The sequence below is a fragment of the Schistocerca nitens genome, chromosome 8 (genome assembly GCF_023898315.1).
Source record: "Schistocerca nitens isolate TAMUIC-IGC-003100 chromosome 8, iqSchNite1.1, whole genome shotgun sequence".
NCBI classification, from domain to species: domain Eukaryota; kingdom Metazoa; phylum Arthropoda; class Insecta; order Orthoptera; family Acrididae; genus Schistocerca; species Schistocerca nitens.
In genome coordinates this window covers 311,384,331-311,410,152 of record NC_064621.1, presented here as the reverse complement: position 1 = coordinate 311,410,152, position 25,822 = coordinate 311,384,331, and the positions used below count along the sequence as shown (strand labels likewise).

General features: G+C 39.7%; 1 protein-coding gene across 1 annotated transcript in view; it reads left to right on the top strand.

The window, feature by feature from the left end:
- Positions 1 to 25,822, top strand: part of LOC126199336 (D-threo-3-hydroxyaspartate dehydratase-like) — a 180,214-nt gene that overhangs the window by 119,952 nt on the left and 34,440 nt on the right. Inside the window, exon 4 of the mRNA XM_049936189.1 lies at positions 13,807 to 14,121. Within this exon, the coding sequence (XP_049792146.1) occupies positions 13,807 to 14,121 (315 nt within the window). The remainder of the gene's footprint in view (positions 1 to 13,806; positions 14,122 to 25,822) is intronic.

The window sequence follows — 25,822 nt, the reverse complement described above, 5'->3', positions numbered from 1 at the left end:
ATAGGAAAATATGAATGTGGGTAAGCTACTACAAACAGCATAGTGAACGCATTACTGTGGCCAAGATGGATACAAAGCCCATGCCTACCACAGTAGTACAAGTTTATATGCCAACTAGCTCCGCAGATGATGAAGAGATTGATGAAATATATGATGAGATAAAGGAAATTATTCAGATAGTGAAGGGAGACGAAAATTTAATAGTCATTGGTGACTGGAATTCGATAGTAGGAAAAGGGAGAGAAGGAAATGTAGTAGGTGAATATGGATTGGGGGGAAGAAATGAAAGAAGAAGCTGCCTGGTAGAATTTTGCACAGAGCAAAACTTGGTTCAAGAATCATGGAAGAAGGTTGTATGCATAGAGGAAGCCTGGAGATACTGACAGGTTTCAGATGGATTATATAAGGGTAAGACAGAGATTCAGGAACCAGGTTTTAAATTGTAAGACATTTCCAGGGGCAGATGCTGACTCTGACCACAATCTATTGGTTATGAACTGTAGATTAAAACTGAAGAAACTGCAAAAAGGTGGGAATTTAAGGAGATGGGACCTAGATAAACTGACTAAACCAGAGGTTGTACAGAGTTTCAGAGAGAGCATAAGGGAACAATTGACAGGAATGGGGGGAAGAAATACAGTAGAAGAAGAATGGGTAGCTTTGAGAGACAAAATAGTGAAGATAGCAGAGGATCAAGTAGGTAAAAAGATGAGGGCTAATAGAAATCCTAGGGTAAGAGAACAGATATTGCATTTAGTTGATGAAAGGAGAAAATACAAAAATGCGTGCAATAAATGAAACAGGCAAAGAGGAATACAAACGTCTCAAAAATGAGATCGACAGGAAGTGCAAAACGACTAAGCAGAGATGGCTAGAGGGCAAATGTAAGGATGTAGAGGCACATATCACTAGGGGTAAGATGGATACTGCCTACAGGAAAATTAAAGAAACCTTTGGAGAAAAGAGAACCACTTGCATGAATATCAAGAGATCAGATGGAAACCTAGTTCTAAGCAAAGAAGGGAAAGCAGAAAGTTGGAAGGAGTATATAGATGGTCTATACAAGGGCGGTGTTCTTGAGGAAAATATTATAGAAATGGAAGAGAAAGTAGATGAAGATGAAATAGGAGATATGATACTGCGTGAAGAGTTTGACAGAGCACTGAAAGACCTGAGTCGAAACAAGGCCCAGGGAGTAGATAACATTCCATTAGAACTACTGATAGCCTTGGGAGAGCCAGGCCTAACAAAACACTACCATCTGGTGAGCAAGATGTATGAGACAGACGAAATACCCTCATACTTCAAGAAGAATATAATAATTCCAGTCCCAAAGAAAGCAGGTGTTGACAGATGTGAAAATTACCAAACAGTCAGTTTAATAAGCCACGGCTACAAAATACTAACACAAATTCCTTACAGACAAATGGAAAAACCTCGGGGAAGATCTGTTTGGATTCCATAGAAATGTTGGAACACGTGAGGCAATACTGACCCTATGACTTATCTTAGAAAATAGATTAAGGAAAGGCAAACCTATGTTTCTAGCATTTGTAGACTTAGAGAAAGCTTTTGACAATGTTGACTGGAATACTCTCTTTCAAATTCTGAAGGTGGCAGGAGTAAAATACAGGGAGCGAAAGGCTATATACAATTTGTACAGAAACCAGATGGCAGTTATAAGAACCGAGGGGCATGAAAGGGAAAGAGTGGTTGGGAAGGGAGTAAGTCAGGGTTGTAGCCTATCCCCGATGTTATTCAATCTGCAAGCAGTAAAGGAAACAAAAGAAAATTGGGAGCAGGATTTAAAATCCATGGAGAAGAAATAAGAACTTTGAGGTTTGCCGATGACATTGTAATTCTGTCAGAGACAACAAAGGACCTGGAAGAGCAGCTGAACGAAATGGACAGTGTCTTGAAAGGAGGATATAAGATGAACTTCAACAAAAGCAAAGCGAGGATAATGGAATGTACTCGAATTAAATTGGGTGATGCTGAGGGAATTAGATTAAGAAATGAGATGCTTAAAGTAGTAAATGAGTTTTGCTATTTGGGGAGCAAAATAACTGATGATGGTCGAAGTAGAGAGGATATAAAATGTAGACTGGCAATGCCAAGGAAAGGGTTTCTGAAGAAGAGAAATTGGTTAACATCAAGTATAGATCCAAGTGTCAGGAAGTCGTTTCTGAAAGTATTTGTATGGAGGGTTGCCATGTATGGAAGTGAAACATGGACGATAAATAGTTTAGACAAGAAGAGAATAGAAGCTTTCAAAATGTGGTGCTACAGAAGAATGCTGAAGATTAGATGGGTAGATCACATAACTAATGAAGAGGTATTGAATAGAATTGGAGAGAAGAGAAAATTGTGGCTTAACATGACTAGAAGAAGGGATCGGATGGTAGGGCATATTCTGAGGCATCAAGGGATCATCAATTTAGTATTGGAGGGCAGCGTGGAGGGTAAAGATCGTAGAGGGAGACCAAGAGATGAATACACTAAACAGATTCAGAAGGATGTAGGTTGCAGTAGGTACTGGGAGATGAAGAAGCTTGTGCAGGATAGAATAGCATGGAGAGCTGCATCAAAGCAGTCTCTGGACTGAAGACCACACCACCATGAGATGTGATATAGCTGGGAGGGTTTGTATAAAATTTTGCAAGGGATGGGTATTGTAGATAAGAGTATAATTTACACAAACAGATAAATCATGACTAACACAAAACACACAGCACAACATTCAAACCACCCTCACAAACAAGTATGCCTGATTCTTTATTATTTGCCATTTTCACAGGGTTGGTAGGATTTCCTTCAGGGACTTTGATGGTGAAGGTGGGACAAGTTCATTCTGTAGGAGACAATTTTAACACCAAACCTCCTCTGGTGTCTCACTCAAGTACCTGAGAGGTACGGATCCTGGGTAAGGGGGGTGGGAAGGGTTTCCCATCTTTGGGGCTATCTTCTACATCTACATCTACATACATACTCTGCAATCCACCATACGGTGCATGGCAGAGGGTACGTCGTACCACAACTAGCATCTTCTCTCCCTGTTCCACTCCCAAACAGAACGAGGGAAAAATGACTGCCTATATGCCTCTGTACGAGCCCTAATCTCTCTTATCTTATCTTTGTGGTCTTTCCACAAAATATAAGTTGGCGGTAGTAAAATTGTACTGCAGTCAGCCTCAAATGCTGGTTCGTTAAATTTCCTCATTAGTGATTCATGAAAAGAAAGCCTCCTTTCCTCCAGAGACTCCCACCCGAGTTCCTGAACCATTTCCGTAACACTCGCATGATGATCAAACCTACCAGTAACAAATCTAGCAGCCCGCCTCTGAATTGCTTCTATGTCCTCCCTCAATCCAACCTGATAGGAATCCCAAACATTCGAGCAGTACTCAAGAATAGGTTGTATTAGTGTTTTATAAGCAGTCTCCTTTACAGACGAACCACATCTTCCCAAAATTCTACCAATGAACCAAAGACGACTCTCCATCTGCCCCACAACTGCCATTACATGCTTGTCCCACTTCATATCGCTCTGCAATGTTGTGCCCAAATATTTAATTGATGTGACTGTGTCAAGTGCTACACTACTAATGGAGTATTCAAACATTACGGGACTCTATTTCCTATTCATCTGCATTAATTTACATTTATCTATATTTAGAGTTAGCTGCCATTCTTTACACCAATTACAAATCCTTTCCAAGTCATCTTGTATCCTCCTACAGTCACTCAACAATGACACCTTCCCGTACGCCACAGCATCATCAGCAAACAGCCGCACATTGCTATCCACCCTACCCAAAAGATCATTTATGTAGATAGAAAACAACAGCAGACTTACAACACTTCCCTAGGGCACTCCAGATGATACCCTCACCTCTGATGAACACTCACCATCAAGGACAACGTACTGGGTTCTATTACTTAAGAAGTCTTTGAGCCACTCACATATTTGGGAACCAATCCCATATGCTCGTACCTTAGTTAGGAGTCTGCAGTGGGGCACCGAGTCAAACGCTTTCCGGAAGTCAAGGAGTATGGCATCTGTCTGATACCCTTCATCCATGGTTCGCAAGATATCATGTGAAAAAAGGGCGAGTTGTGTTTTGCAGGAGTGATGCTTTCTAAAGCTGTGCTGGTGCATGGACAGCAACATCTCTGTCTCAAGGAAATTCTTTCTCTTCTTTGATCCTAGCATCCACGTCTATTTCTTCCTTGCTTACTTCTCATTTGAGGACCTGTCTATTTCTTTCCTCTTTCCATATTCATAAACTTCTATTGCTGAAGTCCTTCCTTATTTCCATGGTTTCTAATAACCAAAATCTTATCTTTAGATAAGAAGGCTGAAGAATCAGACTACATGAACACACATCCACATATACACAAGTATACACTTAGACACAAACATACAATTACAGACTAGAGCCTGTCATGATGTGAGCTTATCTTTAGATAAGAAGGCTGAAGAATCAGACTACATGAACACACATCCACATATACACAAGTATACACTTAGACACAAACATACAATTACAGACTAGAGCCTGTCATGATGTGAGAACAGCCAAGTGTTGTAGGGGAAAATGTGGCTACATCTAGAAATATACACACATATATAGGAAGCTATGATGTTTCTACATCGAATATACATAAGAAAAGGTATATGTAAACTAAGAAACAGGCATGAGCAGAGAGAGAAAATGAAAGCAGGAGAGAATGTTAATCCTGATGATCAATAAGAAATCTCAGTATAATAAATACTCTAATGAATTGACATGAATAGTATATGTTGTCATAGTATCTATTGAAAGTATAGAAGCTGATAAGTAGAGGAGGACTCTAGGGAGTAAATGATGTATTAATGAATAAATGTGAAGCTTAAGATAGGTTTATACTTTACCAGAAAATACTTAATTATGTTATACACAGAAATGTATACTAGGGTAAAGAACCATGAGGCCTACTCAGAAAGAATAAGGGGGGCATACCCAGCATTCACTAGGCATAAAGGGCAGGCATACCTATGTGGAGACAGGATGACCTGTGGCCTAAAAAAACTAGGGGTGTACCTACCAAAATGGAAAGAGGAAGTGCGCTCATAAGGTCAACCCACAAGTAAGGAATAGGTGCTGATCCTAGGAGAAGGGGACAGTATCATGACAAAAGTCAATAATTTTATAAGAATTATTCTGGAAAGTATAAATTCTATGAACGACTAGCGTTATTATGTTTTGTAGAAACTTATGAGTGTAAGCTTTCAGCCAAAAGGCCTCTTCCGAATTAGACAAAACTCTCTCTCTCTCTCTCTCTCTCTCTCTCTCTCTCTCTCTCTCTCTCTCTCTCACGCAAAAGTAACACGCACACACATGGCCACTGTCTCTGGCTGGAAAGGCTGGACTGCAAACAGCTGTGCATGATGGGAGAAGCAGTGTGGATGGTGGAGGTAAGGAGGAGGCTGGGGTAGGATGGGGGAGGGGTAACAGGGTAGGGTTGGGGAACAGTAAAGTGCTGCTTGTGCGAACAAATAGGGAGGAGGTGGAGAAAGGGTAGGACAGCCAGATGCAGTTTGAAGGTTAGACAGGGGGGGGGGGGGGGGGTGAGGCAGAAAAGAAGAGAAATAAAAAGCCTATGGGTGCATTGGTGGAATAGAGGGCTGTGTGGAGTTGGAATGGGAACAGGGAAGAAGGGGCTTGGTGGGTGAAGGTCAATGACTAATGAAGATTGAGGCCAGGAGGGTTATGGGAATGTAGAATATATAGCAGGCAGAGTTCCCACCTGCACAGTCCAGAAAAGCCGGTGTTGGTAGGAAGGATCCAAATGGTATAGGCTATGAAGCAATCATTAAAATAGAGAACATTGTGTTGGATGGGGTACTCAGTTACTGGGTGGTCCAACTGTTTCTTGGCCACAGTTTGTCAGCTTGTTGGTTGTCATGCTCACGTACAACACAGCAGCTTAGCTTCTAGATCACATGACTGGTTTCACAAGGTAGTCCTGCCTGTGATGGGTTAGGTGATGCTTGTGACTGGACTGGAGTGGGTGTTGATGAGAGGATGTATGGGTCAGGTCTTGCAACCAGGTCTTTTACAGGGGTATGAGCCGTGAGGCAAGGGGTTAGGAGCAGGTGTTGTGTAGGGATGGAAGAGGATATTGTGTAGTTTCAGTGGGTGGCATAATACCACCGTGAGAGGAGTGGGAAGGACAGTGAGTAGGACATTTCAGGGCATGGGAAGAGGTGTCATAACCCATGCGGAGAATGTGATTCAGTCACTCCATTCCTGGATGGTGCTGCGTCATGAGTGGGGTGCTCCTCAGTGGTCGGTGGAACCTTGGGAGGTGGGAGTAGGAGATGACAGGAGAGATATGGTTCAAGAGATCTGTTTCTGTACAAGGTTGGGAGGGCAATTATGGTCTGTGAAGGCCTTAGTAAGACACTTGGTACATTTAGAGGACTGCTCATCTCTATAGATACAATGGCCATGGGTGGCTAGGCTGTATGGAAGGAATTTTTTTGTATGGAATGGATGTTAACTGTTGAAGTGGAGGTATTGTAGGTGGTTAGTAGGTTTGATGTCAACAGAGGTACTGATGTAGCCATCTTTGAAGTGAAGGTCAACATCAAGGAAGGTGGCTTGTTGGGTTGATGAGAACCAGGTGAATGGTGAATGGGGGAGATGTTCTTGAAGTTCTGGAGGGTGGCCTTTTGGCCTAAAGCTTACTTGTTTGACAATCTTTTTGTTGTGCCTATCTGTAACTCAGCATCTCCACTATATGGTGAATAGCAGTCTATCCTTTTTCTAATATTGTCATTTAGTTTAGCGATATTTTTACATGCTTCGGAGTAGAAATGAACAGTAGCTGCTTATTTAACTGTGTTTAGTAGTGTTATATGCATTTTGTTGAATGTGTTTGAGTGTGTTTTGATCGCTTCTGTTGAGTGACTTCTGTATCTTCAGTCAGGGTTACATTGCCTGTGGTACAGGCACAATGTGATTAAAGGTGGATAAAGACTGTGCCTGTCAGGTATGGAGACAGGCAGAATTGACCACTCACCATTGACCACAGTCAATGTGCTTTAGGCTGTTGCCCTGGACTGCAGTGGCATCGCAGCACCTCTGGAGTTTATAGTGTTGTCTTAAACTCCTAAGGATCAACTGAGAATGCATTTTATACATTCTCTCATCAAATAGAACATATCTTAATGATAGTATGTTGCCAGTTAGCATTTTTTGTGACCTCTGTAAGGCATTTGATTGTGTAGATCACAATACTATCTTAGAAAAACTCTGGTTTCACAGAACTGACGGCTTTGTACACAGCTGGTTTGAATCATACTTGACAAACATAGTGCAAAAGGTTGTGCTAAATAATTCAAACAATGTTGTAAGGATAAAAAGTTTCAGTGGTTAGGGTAAAAATCACAATGGGAGTCCCATAGGGCTCAAGTATTGGTCCATTCCTATTCCTTGTATATTTCAATTACCTTCCATTTAACATTCAAAAAACAAAATTGGTACTTTTTGCAGGTGATACTAGTGTTGTGATAGTATTATAATAAAACTCTTTAGAGAGACAGCAACAGAAGTCATATTAAATTATATTTTCCAAAGAAAGGACTCTCTAAAAACATGTTTTCCGTATTTTCACTCAATAATGTTATATGGAATAATTTTCTGGGGTAATTCATCACTTAGAAAGAAAGTATTGATTGCACAAAAGTGAGCAGTTAGAATAATATGTGGTGTTCATCCACAGACTTTACGTAGGCACCTCTTCATGGAGCTAGGAATTTTAACTGCGCCATCACAATATATCAGGTCGTCTGTGTTTTGAAAGCAATATATGAAGACTTTCCTACTGGCGTGCTAGGCCTAACACAAGAAAGGATTTTCTGTTGGGGTTGTCTCCCTCAGCCTTTGGAATTTCTCCTCCATCACAATGCAATGGTTCCCTTCTCATTTAATCCTGAGAAAGGAGGGTTGCCTCATCTGCCAGCTACTCCGTTCCGAAGTCTTCCTTCTCTGCCGTCGCTGCCATTAAGGTCTTCACCTGTAACCCTGGGCACGGGTTCTGTGTTATACCTCGTAGGATTGGGTCCCTGCCTGAACTCAGCCATCCTAGCACTCCGGCCCACTGAAGTGTAGGATGCCCACCCCTGCAACGTGGACACACCAGACAGGAATTACCCCAATGGAGGAATAGGGAAGGGGACCCTACCTCCCTGGGGCTGGGTTAATGATTGTGTATGGTGTCACAATATTTTCTATCAATCAACTGATGGAAAAAGTTGGGAGTATAAAAAAAGGGTGATAATGGTTTTTATAGACATAGAAAAGGCATATGACTCAGTTAGCAGTGAAAGACTCTGGGAAGAAATGAAGAGGATAGATATAGAAGATGGATACATTAATGTAATAAAGACAATGTACAAAGGACACAATTGTAGAATAAGAACTTGAATACTTCAAAATAAGACAAGGACTTAAGCAAGGAAGTATTCTATCTCCTACACTTTTTAATGTTGTCATGGAGGGAATGACTAGGGCAGTTAAAGATATAGTAAAAGAAAAAGACAAAAAGATGATTTTTGCAGATGACATGGTAATATGGGGTGATAAAAAGGTAGATGTACAGTTACAACTTGGTGCGTGGAAGGAAATAATGGAAAGGTATGGATTAAAAATAAATAATGATAAGAGTGAAGTAATTGTATTTGGAAGAGAGAAAGGGATCAACGGAAATATTACCGTGAATGGAGAACCCCTCAAAGTGGTAGAAAGTTTCACTTATTTAGAGAGTGAACTATCTGGGGATGGAAGAATAACCAACGGAATTAATAGGAGGTTACAGAAGGGAGGCAATTTCTACCAAACAATAAAATTTGGAATAAGGAAGTTTCATTAAAAGCAAAACTCCTTATGTATAAGAATTATTACTTCCCTATTGTCACCTATGGTGGAGGAACATGGACAATGACAGAAAGGGACTGGAGCAGACTGAAAGCAGGGTAAATGAAATTTCTGAAGGCAGTTAAGGGAAAAACAAGAATGGACAGAGTAAGAAATGTAGAGATTAGAAAGGACCTTAAGCAAGAAAGTATGAGAGAAGAAAAAAAAATTAAGATGGTATGGGCATGTTAAGATGATGCATGTGTAGAGACTCCCCAAAATTATGGGAGAACTACAGATCGATGGAAAAAGACCTAGAGGATGCCCGAGAACACGGTGGAAAATGGGAGTGAGAATATCTGTGGAAAGGGGAGATGTGACCTGGCAGCAAGTGGAGGGAAAAAATTGGGGGGGGGGGGGGGGGGGGAGAGGGTCTGAGCCAGATGAAGAGGATTCGTCAGCATTCAGATCCAGCAGTAGCTGGAGCAGGATCCAGATATAGATAGATCACAATACATATGTTTGCAAATTAAATTTGTCATAAACAATTCATTACAATTTGAGAAGAATAGTGATGTATATATACACAATAACATTGTTAAAGCTTTCAGTGGTTCAGAAAGGAGTTCAATACACAGCAGTAAAATTTCTTGATCATTTGCCCTATAACGTAAAATGTCTGACAGGTGCAAAGCAAGTTTTAAATCTAACTTTAAAACATTACTCGTGGACAATTCATTCTATTCCATTGATGAATTTCTACTTAAAAAGTGATAGCCAGTAAAAATAAAATAAAAACCACTTGTTTTTAAGTGTAGTTGCATCAGAAGGAATAAAATGATAATGTGTTCATTAATGTTAACACCAGTCATGTATACACGTTCTGCAAAACAAAACTTTCAAATGTTCTGTGTAACATGTAACTAACTGAAGCTGGTGCGCCTTCTGATTACCATATCCCGGCCGGTGGACACTTACCTGATGGTGACTGGCAAACAGTGGTGGGGTTGTGATTCTCTGGGTTGTGGGCAAAAGTGAATACTGGGCAAATGGCTGTCCCCTTATGTCTTAAAAATAGGTCTGAGGGATTGCCAACTGCTGGAAGTATATCTGAGCAAGCAAGGGATGCCTTGCCTTTTGGGACTGTGGTCAGTCTTCCTCATAGGTCTAGACAAGTGTGAAAGATGAGACTGCTATTCACAGGGAGCTCCAATGTTAGGTGGTTGATGGAGCCCCTCAGGGAAAAGTGGGGTAAGTTGGGAAAGAAGGCCAGCGTCCATCCTGTTTGCTTGTTGGGGGGGTGGGGGTGGGGGATGTGTCTTCTGAGATGTGGAGTAGGCTTTGCCAGCAGTGATTAAGTGCACTGGTTGCACCCAGCTGCAGATTGTGGCTCATGTAGCCATGAATGGCCTATCAAGTGGCTTCAGAACTGATCACGGTCCTCTGGTTTGGAGCCAAGTGGAAGGCTTAAATCGGAGCCTCAGATGATTCTGTGATCATCCTTGTTGTGGATTTCTCGATCTTGACTATTGGGTGGAGAATTGTAGGATCCCCTTTCATAGGTCACGAATATACTAAACACGGTAAGCAGCTACTAGGGTAGTGGAGCATGTGTGGCACACACATGTAGGTTTTTTAGTATGCCAAGCACTAAACTTCATGGCATACTGTATTTAACACTTCCCCACTCTGATTTTATCTTGTTCCTGTTGCTCTGTTTCATAACATGATCCTCTGTTTTTTATTGTTAAGGTATGACTCCGTGTACTCAATAGGATGATCTTTAATACCACAACTTTTTAGTTTTCCTAGCAGAATTTCATGATCTGCACAGTCAAAAGCCTCGACAAGTTCGTGGAAATTGCCAGCAGGATAATTTTTGTTGCTCAGCTCTAGTATAACTGCATTTGTGAGATTGTATATCACATCACCAGTAGGAAAGCCTCTACAGAGGCCAAACTGAGCTGTTGTTAAAAGTTATTTTCTGAAAGATGGTTCAGAATTCTGTTGTAAGCTACATTCTCAAAACTTTTTGAGAGAAATGGAAAGAGTGAGTTGGGTCTATAATTAGGGGGCAGTTACTTATGTCCACTTTTGTATACTGGTGGTACTATTGCACACATTAGTCTTTCAGGACATACTACTTAACTCATCCAGATTATAAATGTAACTCAAGCTTGGCACTGTCAAGTCAGAACAAGATTTCAGTATTTTGGCTGAGATACCAACATAGCCAGTAGAGTTACTACTTATTAGTGACCTAATGGTTTTCATGATCTAACATAACAGTTGACAAAACTTATGTCTGATGGTGGAGTATGCATTACCTATTTAGGTAAGTTTATTGGCTTTCCTTTAATGGACTATGTTTCCTTGTGTTTTCAGCTACAGCTATGAAGAATTTATTGAAGTAATTAGCCAATGATTATAATTTTGTATCATTTTGTCTTGCTACTACTGCCACCTGCGTGTTCAATATCACTTGCTTTGCCAAGTTTATTTGTTTTTCCCTAATAATGCTTCAAATTGTCCTTGTCTTGAGCAAACTGATGAAAACATTAACGACAGCACAGTAAGGCAGCAGTGGGGACTTTAGCAGTGGAACTTCATGAAGGCTCTAATGAAGAAGAAAATCATTATGCTGGTGATGCAGCTTTAGCTAACCTAACACTAGAAGCGTGCTGGGAGCTGGAATTTGGGGAGGAATGGCTATCAAAATTCTTGCTACACTCTGTCCCATGGCTGCAAGAATTCTGTTTAATTGAAAAAATCTTGATCCTCAAAGACCCATTATAATTCTACATCTACAACCGTATTCTAAAACCCGCAGTTAAGATTTTTGCAGAGGATGTCACCCACTGTGTGACATGTTAGAGCTTCTTCCAGTTACATTTCTATGTACACTGTGTGAATAATTACTATTTGAAAAACTCTGTATCTTGTCTTCACAGTCTCTATAGGAGAGACACACTGCCCAGTCACATTAATGTGACCACCTGTCGAAAGCCTGAGTAACCATCTCTTGCAGCATGTATCACTACAAGACATATAGGAACAGAGTCAATGGGGATCTGGAAGGTACCAAAATGGATATGGAACCATGCTGAGTGCAGTACTGTGGCCAACTGCACTAGATTTCTCAGTTGAGTGAGGTGGCCACACAATTCTTGATTGAGTTTAAATGCAGGGAATTTGGTGGCCATGGGAGTACAGTAAACTCATCCTGGTGCTCTTCAGATAACACAAGTACACTGCAAACTGTGTGACATATTGTGTTGTTGTGCTATTAATGCCGTCATGCCAAGGAAAAACAAACTGCATTTGTGGGTGGATATGGTCCCCAAGGATAGATGCATACTTGTGCCTTCCAGAATGACAAGATCATCCAAGGGGAATGCCATTAAAACATTTCCCATGTTATAATGCTTCCTCCTTCAGCTTGGACCCTTCTGACAATTGTTGCAGGGTGTTTGCTTTCAGTTTGATGGAGCATAAAACAAATTTTGTCTGATAAGGCCATCTGTTGCCATTCAGTAGATATACAGTTGAGATACTGGCTTGCAAATTTGAGCCTTTGTCACTGATTAACAGCAGTCAGCATGGGTGCATGAATCAGGTGCCTGCTGTGGAGGCCCATACACAGCAACAATAGATGAACAGTCATTGTTCCTTGGTTCATCTGAGTGGTCAGTTGTTCAACAGCTGCATGTTTACTTGCCCATACACATCTCCATAGCTGTTGATCACCCTAGTCATCTGTGACATGTGGTGCACCACAATTGCCTTGGTGTCAGTTTTGAATAGCACCATTTTGCCATGTATGATATACTTGAACCATGGCAGCAAGTGAACATTTTGTAACCTAGCCATTCTGGAAATGATTGCACCCTTGGCCCAAAAATCAATGATCACCCCCTTTTGAATGTCAGATAAATTGCTCCATTTTCACAATATGACAACAGCTGCACTGTTTTCCACACCCATAACACACTTTATATATCATCCACTACTAGTGCTGCCATCTGGTGTCTGTCAATGGTCGTTGCACACTGATGTTGAACATAGGCAGAGGTCACATTAATGTGACTGGACTGTGTAGATATTTATTTATTTAATCTGATCTGATAGCGCCATCAGCCCCTCTCTTACATGGGACCAGAGTTTCAGACATACCGTACCATTTTTGCATCAAGGTTTCCTAAGATATAACATTTTCATATTCAAAATAGTAATAAATGATTTGAGTGTCTGAAGTGGCTGTGTGTGTAAAGAATATTGGCTATGAACTAAAGAAGTCATTGCTGGCAGTACTTGTACTACTGCAGCTACTGCCTCCAATAATGATAATTGTGGCAGTAGTAGCAATAGTAGTAGAAGTAGTAATTATAATAACAATAAAGATAGTGGAAGATATAAAAAGAATTTATATGTGTACAAGATAAATGTTTTCCAATGTAGTAAGTTCCAGGAAAAAGAAATTTAATGAGACTGTACCAGTTAAGAATACTGGGAAAAGAGGAAGATCATGTTGGGAAGAAGACGGCATAAGGGTAATGACTACATACAGGGACAAATGGTAACTACTGCTCTTTGACAAGGCTGTTGGCTGAATGAGGGATGACTTCTGATGTCGGAAGTCTTTGCCCACCACTGCTGATGATTTTTATTCAGAATTTATCTGGTGGCATGGTTTGAACTTGAAAAAGTAACTGGAAAAAGTTGGGCTCGGTTCTTGGTGCTTTTGTTCCCAATAAAAATCCAGAGAAAAGAACTTATTGCTATCATTTTTGTGTAGTCATGGAAATGCTTATTTCTTAGTTGTTATTCGTAATTTATTTTATTGATTATATGCATTTGCTGTATCTTATACATGATGTGAACTCCTGTTTTTCTCCCAACATAGCTGGTGTTCAGTGGTCTGATACAGAAATGGCTGTAGCGATATGTAAAGCCCTTCAGCCATCAGTGAAGCTTCAGGGATTGTATGCTTACTGTGGAGATTCATATCGCACGAGCTCACCGACAGAGGTGTCAGCTGTGCGCAATCATGCAGCTGAGCGTGTAGTGAAACTTAGTGAGGAGCTTGCGCAGAGGGGTTTTGCATGCCCAATCATTTCTATTGGATCCACACCATCGATGAGTGCCAGTGTAAATGCTGAAGACCACAAAGTACTGCAGAAGCTTAACGAGGCACATGTAGGGAATTACGTATTCTATGGTGAGTATTCATACGGGTTAACAAGAACTCCAACAAACTTTCAGCTCATAGCTCTTAAGACATGCATTTTAGAACCATATTTAGTAAAAATTTCTCTTGATTTAGTCCATATTACTACCACTCAAAAATATGGAAAGCAAGGAGCTTTCAGTGGGAGAGATGTGTGTCATGGTAGCAAAGGTGAACAAGTGTGCATATCTCTTATGGTAGATGCTTTTTAGAGCACATGTTTACTGGACATTACTTTTTAGGGCACATACTATCACATCGGAAAGATTGTCAGTTTAATTTTTGTTTATGCTAGGCACTTTAGAGCCCATGTTTACTGGACATTTCTTATTAGGACACATACTACCACCTCTGAAAGTAACTTTTGCAGCTTGCAAAGTACTGTTCTCACCCCCCCTCCATTCCCATAGATATACTTATAATATTTCACTTTCAGAATAATGAGAAACCTCATACCATGTTCACCTGACCATTATGCTGTTAAGTTGTGATGAAATGATAAAAACTAAATGGCAGAAGGAAAATTTTGAAGTGCGTGTTACATGTACAGGCCAGCGATAATATTTAAAACACTCTAGTTTTCCAAAATCTAATTTATATATGTCCCAGGATAATATTTATATGGATTAGAAGTTTTTGTTTGTTTACTCTATCCCTTTATGTTCTAACATAGCCACACAATCAAAAAAATACAAAATTAATCATTTATATGGAAACAAGTTCAGCAGGTAATTTACTTGGAAATGTAACCAGATTATGTTACTACATATGAGTGATAAAGGCAACTAAGTTGGAAAAATAAAAAGTTCTTTTTACAATCATAATTATAGCCAACTTCAGTGTAATATTAAGAGCATCTCAATTCTCACTTCCAAAACACCAAACAATCTCCTTTTAAATTTTCTTTTATTTTCTTTAGGCATAAGACAAATGTTACAGATACCATTACATTCACAGATTCAGTCCCAGTTAGGAATGGAGCAGCTTCAACCACCTACCTATTTATTTAAAAAAAGGAACATCATCATATTATTATAGTTGTTCAGAATAAATCATTTTATTATTAACCAACGGAAAATCCAGGATGGAATAACAACAATATTATGAAAAGGACTGATTGATACTGACAATATACAGGAGACACTGAGTTGTAGACAGGCACAGCAAAAAGAATGCTGTACATTTGACCTTTGAGGCAAACTGCCATTTTCTACAGTAAAAAACACATACAAATTCACACAAGTACAAATCACACACATACAGGGTGACAATTATTTAACTACATGAAATAAATGTACCTTACTTACCAACAATGGCATGCACACCCTTTATTCAACATGTAAATGTCAATACAGATATTCAGATCTAGGTTATGACATGTCTGATATGCCTGCCATCACTGGTGATGATGTAGTGCAATCGAATATCCAAATTCTGCATGACCCGCTTAAGTGTCAGAATGTTGATGCTGACGATGACCTCCTGAATGGCTGTTTTCAGCTCAGAAATGGTTTCGGAGTTATTGCTGTACACTTTGTCTTTAATACAGCCCCAAAAAAAGGAGTCTCATGTGTTCAGCTGTGGGGGATATGGCAGCCAATTGAGGTCCATGCCAGTGGCCTATGGGTGCCCCAGAGCCAGAATGCAGTTCCCAAAATACTCCTCCAGCACATCATTGTCCTGCTTGACAGGGTCAATCTCCATCTTGCATTAACCACATCTTGTCAAAATCAGGGTCACTTTGGACAATCGGGATCAAATCATCTTCCAAAACCTTCACAGTGTTCAGCAGTCACAGTGCCATCAAGGAATATCGCACCAATTTCTCTGTGACTGGACATTGCACACCATAAAGTCACTCATTCGGGCAACATGAAATGGAGATTCCCAGCCCCTCAAATGCACCAATTTTCCTTATTGATGTACCCATTCAAATGAAACTGGGCTTTGTTGCTAAACCAAACCATATTCGCATCAAAGCCCTGTTCCTCAATTCTGTGGACAATAGTGTTGGCAAAACACAACCACTGTTCCATGGCCATGTGGCTTAATGAATTTTGTATGGGAAGAGATGCGGGCCTTCAGCAACAATTTGTCCCACTGTGTTCCAGTTGATTCCCACCTGTTGTGCAGCTCATCTGATCAGTTTTCTGGGGCTGGTTTGAAACACAGTGCATGCCTTCTTGATGTTTTCAGGTGTTTTCACCTTTTCTGGATGACTGGTATTGCCAACACTGTCATCATGAACACTACTCGTTCTCTCAAACTTGCGAATGTTAGTACATTTGGACTGGCTGTCTTCAGCTTGAATGTGACCACGAACTTCCTTTGAGCCACAGTTGGGCTGTTATTGCTCGTATAGTAGGCCTTCCACAAGTGCCCATCATATCCCATGGCCAACTGTGCAGTTTGAATGTCCTAACACAAACTGCTCAGAAGTTATGATGATTTTATTTCATGCAGTTCAATAATTATCACTCTGTATGAGCACCATCTCAGGTCATAAAGCCAGACTGCATATACCAGCTGCACCTGATGGGGAAGCAATTTGTTGGTGGTGAGGGTAAGAAGGAGGCTAGGGTGCGGAGACAGAGGGATAGCATGGTAGGGGTGGGGGAATATGTGGTATTGCTTGTGGTTGGGAGGTCTGATATAGACAGAGGTAGTGATGGAGCCACCCTTCAGGTAGAGGTCAACATCAAGGAAGGTGGCTTGTTAGGTGTGTTGGTGAGGTGAATGGGGAGAATGTGTTGAGGTTCTGGAGGATGGGGGAGACTGTGTTGAGGTTCTGGAGGAAAATGGATAGTATGTCCTCACCCTCAGTCAGGACCATGAAGATGATATCAACAAATCTGAGCCAGGTGAAGAGTTTGGGATTCTGGATAGTTATAAGGATTCTTCTACGTGGCCTATGAACAGGTTGGCATTGGATGATGCCATGTGGGTGCCTAGTGCCTTATGATTGATTTGTTTGTGAGTGATGCCTTCAAAGGAGAATTAATTGTGGGTGAAGATATAGTTGGTCATGATGACCAGGGAGGAGGTTGTAGGTCTGAAGCCAGTTGGACACTGGGAAAGGTAGTGTTCAGTAGAGGCAAACCTATGGAAATTGGGGATGTTAGTGTAGAGGGAGGTGACATCAATAGTGAAGAGCAGGGTGCTGGATGGTAAAGGAACAGAAACTGTGAAGATTCAGAGGAGGATATAGTAGGTGTCTTTTCTGTAGGAGGGTGAATAACGAGTAACAGTTGAAGATGTCGGTTTGGTCCAAGTGAGCAAACATTCTCTCAGTGGGGACACAATAACTGTCTGCTATGGTGTGTACTGGGTGGTTGGGTTTATGGGCTTTAGGAAGTATGTAGAAGGTAGGAGTGTGGAGAGTGGTAGGGATGAGGAGAGAGATAGGCTCAAGGGAGAGGCTCTGAGATGGGCCTAAGTATCTGAGGAGAGGCTGGAGACCATAATGGATATCTGGAATTGGGTCACTATGGCAAGATTTGTAGGTGGAAAAATGTGACAGCTGGTGGAGTCCCTCCACCAGGTAACCCATACAGTTCAAAACCACAGTGGTGGTGCCTTTGTTGGCAGGTAGGATTGTGAATTTGAGATCAATTGTAGGTGGTGGATTGTGGTTCTTTCTGCCGACATTTCAGCTGCCTTTTTCAACAAATGTGTTTTAATTATCTTTTTCATCTCCTTGTGCAATTTATTGTACATTTCTTTCCTGATATGAAATGCTATTTTGAGATTTTTTGATAGTTTTTCCTTGGTAATGTAAGTCCAAACTTGTTCTTGGTCCATTCTTATGTATAGCTGAAACACTTATTAATTTTCTTCTAACATACAGAACAGATTGGGGGTTTTCTATGCACTTTGTGTGGTAACTATACCCTGTTTTATAGGCATTTATCAATTGAAATACTCAACGTCTGAAACATAATTTAATGTGGATGGATTTAGTATGATATATGGTAAAATGTATGATAATACATCACCACTACATCAAATTAGTATTCTTACAGTACTTTCTTACAGTTTAAAAATTGTATTAATGTTTTATGCCTTTGATCCCCAGAAAGAACCACAAGCTAAAAGTGACTGCACATAGGTATAGTATGTCAGCACAAGACATGATCTGTTACAGACTTATGATAGAACCTTAAGAGCAAGTTCTTATCCATTGTCAGCAACAGAATTACTTTGTTTATCATTCCTTACTGTTAACCATATTAATTTTATTACTCCAACAACATGTGGCCATTAGTAAGCTATTAATTGAAATCCACAAACTTCAGAACATCAGATTAGATTAATTATTCATTCCTTAGATCCACAAAAGAGGGGATCCTCCTGGGTGTGGAACATGTCAGATAAACACATTAAAAAATGTAATTAGAAAAACTTGAGTTTCATTAATTTTAATGATCCTCAGTCAATAAACAGTAAAATTATGTACATGAATTAAAATTAAACTTCTAATATTGACAGGTTTAATACTTACATCTGCTTTCATTACATCCATCATTCACACAGTAGCTAGTTACTTGGCTATTACAACCAAGTGTTGTCAAAAATTAAAGTAAATTATTCATTTCAATGATCGTCAGTTAAGAATTGTCAAATTATGTACAAGATTTAACATTAAGCTTCCACTATTTACAGACTTAAGACTTACAACTGCTTTCCATTCATCCATCATTCAGACAGTAGGTAGTTACTTGGTTGTTACAACAAAGTATTGTCAAAAATTAAAGTATAATAAATTGCTTTTTAAATGGTCTACTGCACTTGTTGAGAAATTCATGGATGGAATAGAAGGATTTGGCCACCAAAAATTCTTTTAAATTATGTTTAAAGTGTGCCTTGTCTGAAACTAAACTCTTAATGGTTGCTGGTAACTTTGAAAATATGTGTTCCTGAATGCTGGATTCCTTTCTGGGCAAGAGTAAGTGATTTTAAATCTTTATGTATATTGTTCTTATTCCTATTATTGATACTGTGAACTAAGCAGTTAGTTGGAAAAAGATATGTATTATTTACAACAAACTTCATTAAGGAATAAATATACTGAGAAGCTGTGGTTAGTATGCCCAATTCTTTGAATAGGTTTCGACATGATGTTCTTGGATTTACACTACACATTACTCTTATTATACGCTTCTGTACTCAAAAACATTTTTCTCGGTTCATGGAGTTACCCCCAAATATGATACCATATGACATAATGGAGTGAAAATAAGCAAAATACGCCTGTTGTTTTGTATTTATAACTCCTATGTCTGACATCATTCACATTGCAACACAGACTTGTTTAGGCACTTAGCAGTTCATTAGTACATCGCTCCCAACTCAATTTATTATCAAGTTGTAATCCCAAGAATTTTACACTCTCAACTTCTCCTATTTCCTGTCATCATATTTTATACACAGACTAGAAGGGAATCTCTTGGAAATTCTGAACTGCATATAGTGGGTCTTTTCAAAGTTTAATGACAATGACCACTTATTAATGTCAGTAAAAATTTGATTAGCTGCCCTTTCTAAATTTATATTTGATTTACTATTTATTGCAATGTTTGTATCATCTGCAAATAAGACAAACTTGGCATCTGGTAATGTAACAGATGACAGGTCATTAATACACACAAGAAAAAGTAGTGGACCAAGTATGGAACGTTGGGGAACACCACATGTAATTTCTTCCCAGTCAGGTGATGTCTGATTGCCTACTGCTGAAGTGTTATGTAATGACACCCTTTGTTTTCTATTAGTAAGATATGACTGAAACCACTTTGCAGCACTACCAGTGATGCCATAATATTTTAATTTACTTAAAAGAATGCTGTGATTTACACAGTCAAAAGCCTTTGACAGGTCACAGAATATGCCAGTTGCCTCTAATTTTTTGTCTAGTGAATTAAGGACATTTTCACTGTAAGTGTAAATAGCCTTCTCAATATCAGAACCCTTAAGAAACCCAAACCGTGACTTTGACAGTATGTTATTTTCACTAAGGTGCTTAAGTAGACACTTGAACATAACCTTTTCAAAGATTTTTGAAAAAGCTGGCAAAAGTGAGATCTGTCGGTAATTTGACGGCGTTTCTTTGACCCCTTTCTTGTGAAGAAGTATAACTTCACCATATTTAAGTCAGTCTGAGAATGTTCCTGTGATAAGTGATTGATTACACAAATAACTTAAGATATTACTAAGCTCACATGAACACTCTTTTACTAACTTTGTTGATATGTTGTCATAACCACTAGAATGCTTTGATTTCAATGACTTTATGATAGATTCTATTTCTTTGAGTGAAGTAAGTGTCAATTCCATTTTACTGAGATTGCTTGTGTGCTCTGGTCTCAGATATTCCATCGCATTATTTACTGAACCTGACAACCCCATGCTATCAGTAACAGGGAAAAAATACTTGTTTAAATGGTTTGCAACACAACATGTGTTTGTTACCAGGGTTTCATTTATTTTTAGAGCTATTTGTTCCTCCTCGTTTCTGCTGCTACCTGTCTCTGACTTAAATATATCCTATATTGTTTTTATTTTATTTATGGATGTCTTTATCTTCTTCTCATAAAGGAGGTGTTTAGATTTCTGGATAACTTTCTTCAATATTTTGCAGTAATTTTTGTAATGAGCTATAATACTAGTATCAAAGGCATCCCTATGTATCAGATAGAGTTTCCTTTTTGTCTCACATGATATCTTTATCCCCTATGTGATCCAAGGCTTCTTATTAGACTTCTGCTTAATTTGAATTACCTTCAGGGGAAAACAATTTTCTAATGAGGTGCTAACTTTATTAATGAATGTTTTGTATTTTCCATTTGTGTCTTGGATGCTGTAAACAGCCATCCAATTAATTTCTTTGAGCAATCTCCTAAATTTCTCAGTTTTTGACTGTTTTATTGGCCTTCTGCACTCAGTTCTGATAGATGTTTTACCCTGACAATTTTCAAAATTTAATGTTTGGTGTTGTATGTCATGGTCAGATAGCCCATTTACTACTGTTTTGCAATGTGGCTTACTTGCCTAGAATTGTATATAAAGACGTTATCAATGGCAGTGTTAAAACATTTGTACACCCTAGTTGGGAAACTTATAGTAGAAATTAAATTGAATGACAATGTAACTGATTTCAGTAGCTGTTTGACTGGCAGTGTTTTTCAGGACATCTGTATTAAAATCACCAGCAACCACTAGTTCTTTGTTTTTTTTTTATTTTAGATGAGATAATAAATCTTCAAGACTATTTATAAACAGGTTGAAGGTGCTCTGTATATGCTACTATTATAAAGGAACTGTTATGAAATTCTATCTTTGTTGTACATGCGCTCTAAGCAAAATTTATTAATGTCAGTATTCTTAAATTTAAAACTTTTTTTTAACAAATGTGCCAACTCCTTCTTTCTCCATATTTTGTCTACAGAATTAAGAGGCTAACTTAAATTCTGTAAAGTTTAACAGTGGTCACATGATATTCAAAGAGGCAGATTATATCAACTGGGTTCGATGACTCTAATTCATCAAAGCACATAAGTAGTTCATTAATTTTACCTCTAAGCTCTCAAATATTTTGCTGCACTAAAGATAGTTGGCATTCACATTTATCAAGATGAAACTGGGTGGAAATAAAATTTCTGCTGATTGCTGTAAATTTTTAACAAACAACTGTGTTCGCTGATCCAATGTCCCAGGATTATGCTGTTTGATTTCTTTCTCAAACTGAAGGTTTGTTTCAATCTTTACTTCTCTCAGAACTTGATTTTGCTCTGTCCTACCTACCCTAAAAAAGGTGCTGCTCCAACACCTATGACCACTGGTATACATATTACCACTCATGGCAGTGCCTCCCCCTCTTACATTTCCTGCTATTAGCCTAGCCAGTTTACCCTTCCCTTTCCTGTTGAGGAGTAGGCCATGTCTAGTACAATCCCACCTACTGAGAGAATCAACAGGAACCAAACCAATATGTGACCCCGCACCTGACCCAAGTAGTCATTCCAACTCCAAATTAATTCTCCCGACAGAAGAGTTTAAATGAGGTTGATTGAGGCAACTCAGGACAGATACAAACTCAACACTGGTATGTCTCGTTGCTGATGCAATCTTTGTCAGGTCACACTGTATATTGTACCCAGGATCTCTGTCAATACTTTTGCCTGGCCCACCCACAATAATCACGGTGTCTTCCTTGGTAAAATTTTACAGAGTGAACCTAAATCCTCTGTCACCTGACCCAGACCAGCACTAGGTTTAAAAAAAATTTGTGAGCTGTTATTCTGATCCTAACTGGTCCTGCAAAAGTTGGGCTACACCTCTGGCAGGTGAACTAGATAACAACAAAACTTCCTTCCTCTTTGCTGGCATCCCTACATTCTTATTCAATTTTCTACTGAAAGTTTGTTGTGCCCTCTCTACACCTACCTCTGTCTGAGGCTCATCAGTTTCTAACTGAAACAACAGATCAAACTTATTCTTCACATTCACCACAAAGCTGTCTGATGAAGTTCTAGGTCTTTTCCTCCTGTTACCTGTTGCCACTTCCCACTTCTCTTTACCTTTCTCCCTCCTTAACCTGTTCAGATCTTCCCTAGCCTGCTCTAACTGTGCCTGAAGGGCAGCAATTTTCCCCTCCTGTTCCACTATTTTTCTATCTCTACTGCATATAATACAGAACCACTGATGAGTCTGATCCACTTCCTCATTTCTCGCACCACTACAGTCACCCCAATGGAAAAAACTACTGCAGCCATCACACCAAACCCCAGAGCTAACAATTCTACGGCACATCAGGCATCTTTCACTCATGGTAAAAATATTACTTTAGCAAGAGTAAATCAAATTAAATTACTGAAAAACAAGAAAACACATTTATGAAAGATTAGGTCTAGTCTCAGTTGTATGTAAACAAACTTATTTTAGTGACAATAAGTTATATTACAAAAAAAAGAAGAAAAACACATTTAGAAAAATTGGCCTAGTCTCAACTGTATGTAAACAAAGAAAGCTACTACTGTATGTAAACAAAGTTCCCAGACACCAGAACTTAAAATTTGTGCTGTGTTTCGCAAAATATGAGTTAAACAACAAAGGGATATGCTTTTCTTACATTGCTGGAATGGAAAAGAACAATTAAATGATATTCTATAAGTTTTACTCCGTTAAAATGTATGCAAGAATACGATCGTAACCCTACTTTATGTTCCTTTCGCGTTTTCTGGAATAATAAGCAAAGAGAAGTGAAACCTTTAACAGTAAGCTTGCAAAACACACTAATACACATATTAAACTAGTTTCCTGAACTAAACTGAGTTTTATTACAGCCTAAATCACTTATCTGTATGGCAGCACAAAACTCACGCGTCTCGCCTGGTCCAGGGCTACCTACAGATAGCACATCACAAGTCATCTTTGTGTTGGCAGACAAAATAAAACTGATAGCACAAAAATTGCCCTGTTGTTTACTGTAAATTGTAAGCCCTTACCCCCATCCTCACCATGTAATTTTAAGTTAATTGACTGTATTCATAAGGATTTGCTATCAGGCATTGGGTAGAGGTTTACAACAGCCATGACTGCACAGGAAGTTAAACTGTAGCCTAACTGATGTGTGTGTTATCATTTGCTAGAAAATTAATCACAAAATATGACTTCCAAAAATAGAAATCCACCTAACTAAGTCACTCTTTTACTTTGATGAAATCGATAAATTTCAAAAATAATTCTCTCTGGAAAAGCCACAGACGATTACATGTTCCCATTTCAATTAAACACTCCTCTTAGTGTACTATTAAACATTGTATCTTAATTATGAATATTTCTCCTTTTCAGCTCTTTCAGTAGATACGAGGTGCTATACAAAATTTTTGGGACTGGTGATGCCACCTGTTGAAAACCTTACCTTTGAACTAATGGTCACCATCGCCCTCGAAGTACTTCTCATCTGCACATATGCAACGGTCCCCGCACTTCTGCCACTGGTCAAACATTTTCTGGAAGTCCTATTATTTGAGGGTGTTTATCATCACCAGTGATGCTTCTTGAATCCTCTATAGAGTGTCGAACCAATGGCCTTTCAACTTGAGTTTCAGTTTGTGGAACAGTGCGAAGTCGCAAGGTGCCAAATCTGGTGAGTCAGTGGGTGGGGTACAACCGCCAAGTTGTTTTTTGCCTAAAAGGTCCTGGTGAGCAAGGACATGTGACAGGGTACGTTGTCGTGATGCAGCAGCCAGTTCCCTTGACACCAGAGTTCGAGCTGTTGTCACCAAACATTTTCACAGAGCCATCACAAAATGTCACAGTAGCTTGCAGAATCAACTGTTTGGTTAGGCAGGACAAATTCTTTGTGTACAATTCCCTTGGTATCAAAGAAAATTATGATCCGGCTCTTCACTTTGCTCTTCACCTGTCTCACTTTTTTGGGTCTTGGAGAGCCCGAGCTCTTCCACTGGGACGATTGTTGCTTTGTCTCTGGGTCATAACCATAAATCCAGTTGTCGTTGCTGGTGATAACTCGTGACAAGAAGGTTGGATCATCAGAAGTCTGCTGTTCTGTTCATGGATTCATCGTAAAATCGCCACACACCAGACACAGAGAATTACAAAAATCACTGTGGATACACAACACGTCCTCCCAGCTGAATGCCACTCCGCACACTGACTCATCAGATATGCAGCTCTCACCACCTAACGGTGCAAAGATCTACTACTCCTATTTTCCAGATGGCAGCACCAGTCCCAAAAATTTTGGGTTTTACCTCTTATTCACTCGACTGACTCAGCTCCACGCTCACATAGTTAGCGCAACATAACAATCCTCTGTCCACCGGAAAAGGCAGGTGACTACATAAAGTTCTAGAAGCTAAGGCACAAGCTAGTGCTGCTAAGTCACCCACTGGTAAGGATATTGATTACAGTATCCTTACAAAATACATAACACATCTACACAATAAATGTGAAATACTGCAATTCAGAACAGGAGAAAGTCACTGACACACATTGAGCACCTGGTAATTAAAGTCCTCCAATCCCCAAAAGCAGGACAACAACAAACCAATCCATATACCAGATTTACTAGGAGGAAATGGTGTTGTGGGGTGGAGTAATTTACATACAGGTAGCTCTTTCTATTACACATTTACTTTCAATAAAATAGCAATGCAGTAATTTAAATGGTGTCCCCCCCCCCCCCCCAATGAACCATAGACCTTGCCGTTGGTGGGGAGGCTTGCGTGCCTCAACGATACAGATAGCCGCACCGTAGGTGCAACCACAAGGGAGGGGCCAGACAAAGGTGTGGTTCCTGAAGAGGGGCAGCAGCCTCTTCAGTAGTTGTAGGAGCAACAGTCTGGATGATTGACTGATCTGGCCTTGTAACACTAACAAAAACGGCCTTCCTGTTGTGGTACTGCGAATGGCTGAAAGCAATGGGAAACTACAGCCGTAATTTTTCCCAAGGGCATTCAGCTTTACTGTATGATTAAATGATGATGGCGTCCTCTTGGGTAAAATATTCCGGAGGTAAAATAGTCCCCCATTCGGATCTCCAGGCGGGGACTACTCAGGAGGACGTCGTTATCAAGAGAAAGAAAACTGGCATTCTACGGATCGGAGCGTGGAATGTCAGATCCCTTAATCGGGTAGGTAGATAAGAAAATTTAAAAAGGGAAATGGA